The sequence below is a fragment of the Boleophthalmus pectinirostris genome, unplaced genomic scaffold (genome assembly GCF_026225935.1).
Source record: "Boleophthalmus pectinirostris isolate CB_2022bp ecotype Guang Dong unplaced genomic scaffold, ASM2622593v1 HiC_scaffold_4, whole genome shotgun sequence".
Taxonomy (NCBI): Eukaryota; Metazoa; Chordata; class Actinopteri; order Gobiiformes; family Gobiidae; genus Boleophthalmus; species Boleophthalmus pectinirostris.
The window spans coordinates 23,792,960-23,799,900 of record NW_026571353.1 but is presented as its reverse complement, the minus strand read 5'-3'; the positions used below and the strand labels follow the sequence as shown (position 1 = coordinate 23,799,900).

At 42.1% G+C, this 6,941-nt stretch overlaps 1 protein-coding gene across 1 annotated transcript in view; it reads left to right on the top strand.

Moving 5' to 3' along the window:
• Positions 1 to 1,174: 1,174 nt before the first annotated feature.
• Positions 1,175 to 6,941, top strand: part of nos1 (nitric oxide synthase 1 (neuronal)) — a 32,150-nt gene continuing 26,383 nt past the window's right edge. Inside the window, exons 1-3 of the mRNA XM_020919064.2 lie at positions 1,175 to 1,303; positions 3,340 to 4,054; positions 6,756 to 6,855. Of these exons, the coding sequence (XP_020774723.1) occupies positions 1,195 to 1,303; positions 3,340 to 4,054; positions 6,756 to 6,855 (924 nt within the window). The 5' untranslated portion in view covers positions 1,175 to 1,194. The remainder of the gene's footprint in view (positions 1,304 to 3,339; positions 4,055 to 6,755; positions 6,856 to 6,941) is intronic.

Genomic DNA, 6,941 nt, shown 5'->3' with positions numbered 1-6,941 from the left:
CTTACTAATTGTATAAGGTTATTGTAAGCCTTCATTATGGGAATATTGCATTTGACCCGCCCTTAAATTTGTGTTAGCCTGTCAGATGTGGATGTTCACAGTGCATTTCTCATCTCATGTTCTTTATTGTTGGAAGATGGGCCAATGCGTGTTGTTGTTTCTTATCACCTAGGCTAGTTTACTTCTCAACACCTGTATGTTTTCTTTTTTTTTTTTTTTTTTGTAATTTGAAAACACAAGCAGGAGGCCATTGCTACTGTCTTTTCCAACCTGTTCTGACAAATAGAGGTAATTATTTTCTTCTATTCCTGGAAGATTCCTGGAACATCTGAGGGGTGGGGAGCTCACTTACACCGTCAGAACAAGAATGTGTTTCAAATAGCCTTTATCAGATTTTTTCTTTCAGTTGTAACATTTCACCCCTATATTTTTTGTTCTGTAACATGTAAAAGTTGCTTGGTAGACAGTCACTTCTACACCTTTAGATTTGGTTTGTTAAAATACTACTTCTGTTGGAGAGAAGAACTTCGCCTAAATATGCAGGGTGTTTGTGTGTGTTAAAAATGTGTGAATGAAACAAAACAACTCCAAGACTACCACTGCATGACATCACAGGTTGGAACAGAGCATTTTGAGCTTTGGAAATGTAGAGAGACTAAAAAAACAAGATTACTCAAATGTGTGAATTAAACAAAACACAACTCTGGTAAGTAAACAACATTATTATAATATAGATCAGAAAATACTGTCTCTGCAGTTTTGGGATCTAATAAAGTTGTCTGCTGTACAGTATTATTTTGGACGATCCCAAAAATGTTGGATAATATCTATTTGGTGGAATCCCATTAAGACAAGATCTTAAATCCGCTCAGACTTCAAAGCAATGGTTCATATTCTGGATCCAGAGAGAGACAGTGAGCCAAAGCAGGGCTTATTTCTACCATTTCCCTGAGTGGAGTGCTTAGATCTTTTTGCTGTGTCCTGGGGGCCAGTCTTATCAGAGGCCCTCCGTCCAGTGCGCTCTGCGCGTGAGGGGGGTTGATGACGCCAACCCACCTCCAACTGATTGAAATGCCCGTGCGCGTGTCCCCGTGCGCGTGTGCCGGTGCGCGTGTCCCTGTGTCTTTATAAGGCAGCCCCACAGTGCGCGCGGAGTCATGCCTCGTCTCTAGAGGCAGAGCGCGCGCGTTGTGGATGACAGACCCGTGCTGCTGCCGCTCAACGAAGCACTGCACAACACCGCTCCACTTTGAGCGCAAGTTTCCAGCTGCTGGCTGCTCTGACCTCGACCCGGTTCTCAGGGGTGAGTTTTTATTCCATTTCTGCGCGCTTTTTGTCTGTATTATGGCTGATTATCGCGCTGCATTCCGTCGCTCTGAACAAAAAGATGTTAGAAAAGATGGACTCTGCGAATCGATGAGACAGCTCATGAAATAGCCTAATTGTTGAAAAGATACAGTCAATGAAAATAAAACTTTTTGGCACTGTGTTTTAATACATTTTGCACACGTTGTCGATAAAACTTGTTGCATTTACGAAATACATTTAACGAAGACAGTTTTTTTGATCGGAGACAAGAAATTAAAAATGGGCATGGATGTTTACAGGGAAGATGTAGTGTGTTTATTTTGGTGAGGTTTTTGCCACATTATTAGAAGACTTGTGATTGTTAAAAATAGTGTTGTGTTGTACTGCGTATACATGCGCCGAGATGGTTGACCGCAGAAATGAGATAAAATGCAAATTCTTTCACACAGCCGTGTCACCATCTGCTGATTTGTGTCATTCGCTCATTTCTGACCAAAACACTTTCCTAAGTCTGATTAGTAAAGTAACCACCTGTTTGTGCCTTGGTTTTCTGTATCCTTGTGAAGAATTCCATCCAAACGCATTTATTCTTTTATTATTTTGATCTCGTAACAAAGGAGGAACAAAAGCAACAAAAACGCTTGAAAATGCTTTGTGGGTAGATAAAAATAAAATAAAACAAAAAATATCGTGTACCTTGTGTTAGGGACGTTTAAATGATTGTGTATGTTTATAAAAATAGCTACGTACTTGATCGGATCTTCTGTAGCCTTAACTTAGTGTGAAGCACAAAGAACTTAAAGGAAAGACAATGTTTTTTTTCTATGCTTTGGTTCAGACACAAAGCTTTACTCGTAAGTTTTGAACTGAACAAAAGTGATGACGACGATGATGATGGTGATGATGATGATGAAGAGTGTGAAGTTGTCAGATCTCCTAGATTCACGGTGACCTCAGGAGAAAGGGGGACTGTTAGTGTTTAGTGGAGTGCGCAGAAAGCAGGGGCAGAGTGCGAGGTCTGCGCGCGGAGCTGACCTTGGTGCTGATCGGCTCCAGCAGCTCTCCTCCGCGCGCTTCCAGTCTTTAACCCGCGCGGGACAGGTTGTTCGCTCGTGCTCAGGTTCGACGACAACATCCACGCTCTACTATGCACGCGCTTCAGATATGCACTATCCATGGGTTTCACATTCCTGAGTATAAATGTATATATGTGTGCAACATTTTGAGGACTTTTACCCAAGTTCAAAAGATGTAATATTTTGTTTTAAATTGTCAGTTGTCCATTGCTATGGAAACGTCCCTAATTTTTCATCTTTCTGAAACCCATGGATAAAGTACGCATGCTACTGGCTCAATGTGAAGATGTGGGGTTGTTTATTTAGCAGCATGTCCTGTTTTTAGCAACAACTTAAACAGAAGTGATATTAAAATGAGCACTGTAATGTCTAATAGATATCACAGTACCAGCTAAACAGGTAAGAATGACTCATAATTAATAACTGTAGGCTCATTAAAAAGGCATCTAACAGAGACATGCCTGGGTGATTGAATTGCTTGCAGACAGATATTGAATTAGTTGTCACAATAAAGAATTTAAGATAATTTTAAATGTGTCTATTAGTGAGTATAGAGCAGGTTGCAACATTATTTGCCAGAACACAGTTCTGCACCTTACACCCTGACTGTTGCCACCTGCCTCTTTAATTAGAGCCCTATGTAATCCAAAGCTCCAAAGCCAATATTTGCCTTTGTGGCCAAGTGTGATTCATTATTTATCCATTGAGATGCAAATGTGGAGTTTATCTCTACATAAGAGCAGTTTTAATTGATGTATAATAGATTTTTCTGTCCATTGTAATTGTTGCACCTGTAGCTGAAGAGGAGCTAATGATGTGTGGAGCTAATATTGTTTCAGAAAGTGTGCTTCAATAATGCATGTGCCCTCTATGACTGACGCACACACTACGGTGAGCATGTCAAGGTAATTTCCCAGGCTAATAGAAGTCCTATTTCCTCCCTTGTGTGTTTCAGAGACCTCCCTGGGGACACGTTCATACACACGAATACACTCTGACGACACCATGCAGGAGTCCGAGCCCACAGTCTGCCAGCTGCAGCCCAACATCATCTCTGTGCGTCTGTTCAAGAGGAAGGTGGGTGGGCTGGGCTTCCTGGTGAAGCAGAGGGTCTCCAAGCCCCCTGTGATTGTGTCTGACCTGATCAGGGGTGGAGCAGCAGAGGAGTGTGGCCTGGTGCAGGTGGGAGACATCGTGTTGGCTGTAAACAACAAGCCCCTGGTGGATCTGTCATACGAGAGGGCTCTGGAGACTCTGAAGAATGTGTCTCCTGAAAGCCACGCCGTGCTGATCCTGCGTGGGCCTGAGGGATACACCACCCACCTGGAGACCACCCTGTCTGGAGACGGGCGCCAGCGCACAGTCAGGGTCACCCGACCCGCCATACCCCCGTCTAAGTCCTACGAGCACTGCACTGCACAGCTCCGGGCCATCGAGAACCTGTCCTCTCCCTCCATCACTCACTCCATCCTTCAGAGAGGAGGAGTGCAGGACCCCCTGCTGCTGAGAGACGGGGGCCGGGCTGCTCTGCTCTGTAATGGCCTGGAGGAGAACGAGCTCCTCAAGGAAATCGAACCTGTGCTGCGCCTCATCAAGAACAGCAAAAGAGAGATCAACGGAGAAGGCCAGAGGAGCGTGGCCAGGAAGGACGTGGAGATCCAAGTATCCTGGTAAATTGTAATTCATTGATCTTGTAGTTCAAGTGTCTTTGTTTCCATCAGGAGGACTCAGGTAGAATGAGAATTAGGATTAAGGCAGAGGGCTGTGCAGATCCAGTTATCAGCTGTCAGGAGAGGTGCACCTGGCCCTTGGTTCTGAAAACAACAGCTACATCTCCACTTGAGCACATTCTGAGCCCAGAGCTGCTCCTGACATGAGGAGCACTGCACCTCCTCTCTCCTCTCTCACCTGAAATGACTCACAGCACAGCGCCAGCTAATTACTGTTTACTTGTTTGTCAATACAAAATGCTAATTTCAACAACATACAGCAACAATATTAATGAACGCTTGATTAATGGAAACTAAAGCTACCTTCATGCTTCAAATGTTTAGACACATTTACATAAGTCATCTTGTTTATTTTCTTAACATGGTCTGAAAAAAATCCTGGATGGGTCAATGAAGTTTGACAAAGTCTAAAAGTAAAGAATGACTAAAATAACAGAAAAAGACAAGACATTTCCCCTTTTTAAAACTAAATGTTTTATCTATTTTGAAAATTCTCACCTTTTCACTCTCTGGGTCACTTCCCTTAAATGCCTTGTTTTTGGTGCACAACAGTATCTCATTATCAGTACTGAACTGGAACTAGATTTATGTTGCAAGTTTTTTTTAGGTTTTTTTTTTTACTTCAACTTTGAAGCTTAGAACCAGCCAACAATGTGGACCTCTTTAGATTTATTTGTAGTCCACATAATTAGCCATGTTTCATTAATCCAGTTAATGTTAAGGTACTTCTTTTGCTCTGAAAGTAAAGGTGTGTTTTTATGGAGCTATTTAGACCCCCTAGCTTGTTCTAATTGCACACAAATATATACTGCACCTTAAATGCTCTTTTAATGAGTATAGTGCATCAAACTTCACTAAAGGGAAAACTTTTAAAAAATGTTTTTCCTCATGATTTTTTGGGGGGTAAAAAATAAATTACCAGAATGGTGGATGGTGTCAATGGATAATCCTAAACTTTTAAAACTTTTTTCCCCTCAAATCTTGTATCGGCATCTCACTTATCATCTGTTGTGGTCTCTTGACTGTTTTAAATCAAATTGAGCATTGTTAAATCAATATCTCATTCTTGACCTATCCGGGAACGACCTCTCTTTTGAAAATTGCACTTTGAGTGATTCATTGTCGTCGAGGAAAAGTCAGTCTTGCTTAAACGCTGTACTTAATGGGGCCCCAAATGTGCCAAGGACTCTTAAATACACTGAAGCTCAGGACAATTTACTTTGGAGTGTTTTTGACACTCCACTGGACCAGTTTAACACATGCACATGATGTGAACGTATGATGATCAGCAACGTTTTCTTGGCCAAAATGATCCCGTTGATCCAGCAGCATTAGGATTGGGTCAAATGCGTACGCAAATTCCACATGTTTTGTCTTAAAGGTGAATTACAACTTTTCTAATGGTTGGCTTCCATTGAGATGTTGCTGTTTTACCTGGAATGTTCCACAGTACGGCATTAACCTATGTGTGGAAATAAGCATATTATCGCACAAGGCACTGTTTCAAGTCAAATCTGTGTAGAGGTGACCCCACTCAGTGTCTTTCCATGGTAAAATTCATGATGGATTAGAATGCCATACTGTGGAACATTCCAGGCAAAGCAATAATCTCTCCAGGAAGACAGCAGGTGGTGGACTCCTCACCAGAAAATTTGCACAATGCACATTTAGCATTAACATGTAAAGTTAACCACACACTTTCTTAGATTAAACCATCAGCTAATAAATCACATTGTACAGACATGAAGCTATAATATGTTGGTTTAAAAAAAGCACAGCCACAACTTGTATTGTTTGTGCATGTCTAAAGCCCCTTATGGTAGAATATGCTCCGGCAAATGGAACCAAAGCAGAGCCCCACTGAGAAAGCGAGAAGGGGCGCCTGTGACAATTTACAATCAGCATGGACACGTGCGCGCGGGGGAGGGAGTGTGAACAGCGCTGGATGCGAGTGGGTGTTTTCGCTTGCAGATTTGAGATGGTGTGGAATTGAGTTTGCTGTGTATTTGTTCATGTGTCATACGGCTCTTGTACAGCGGCAGTTCAGAGCGGTCCCCCTCCCCCTGTTTCTCAAAGCCCCTCAATCTCATAGTTAACTGCTCCCAGTGAGATGTATCAGTTTATCGGTTGTTATCTATGGGGGGATGAGTGATCACTGATTATATAGTCAACTGTTCATTATTTCATCATGCTTTAATTTACTGATTGTGCTGTAGATGAATCCCTTTCTCCACAGCAGGCACTGATGTGATGTGATTGTGTAATAATTTGTAGTGGTCACAAGTGTAATCAATTACTTAAGGGCTTTGTTCATTCAAATGTATGGCATTTTTGGCAGTTCATGAAGGTTTTTTAGGTGGTTTATAAAAGACTGCTTGATTATGGGGGAAAATGCATAATTGGAATTACTGAGGATGCCTAAACTTTGTCTTTATTAGATTAGAGACCAACTTTTAAGGGCAGAAAAAGCTTATCTCTTTTTATTTTTATTATTATTTTATCTTGTGCAGTGTTTGTAATTCCTTGTGGCAATAGCTGAAAAAAATGCGCAGCTGTGTTTATGGATGTGTTTTTCATAAGGTTTAAACCGTATTTGCGTAATGGGAACAGACCACCTGACTTGACCTGTGCCTCTTTACAGGGATAACGGCGTGGGAAATGGAACTTCCCCACAGCTGGAGCCAGAGAATCAGGAGGCACTGGAAAACATGCCACTGGAGCGTCGCGTCGACCCCAGCAAGGTAAAACTAATGCATGCACTCACCTAAACCTACACGGCAATGATAGTTTGTCTCTGGGTGTTTAATACCAGCACATGCTTACAGGC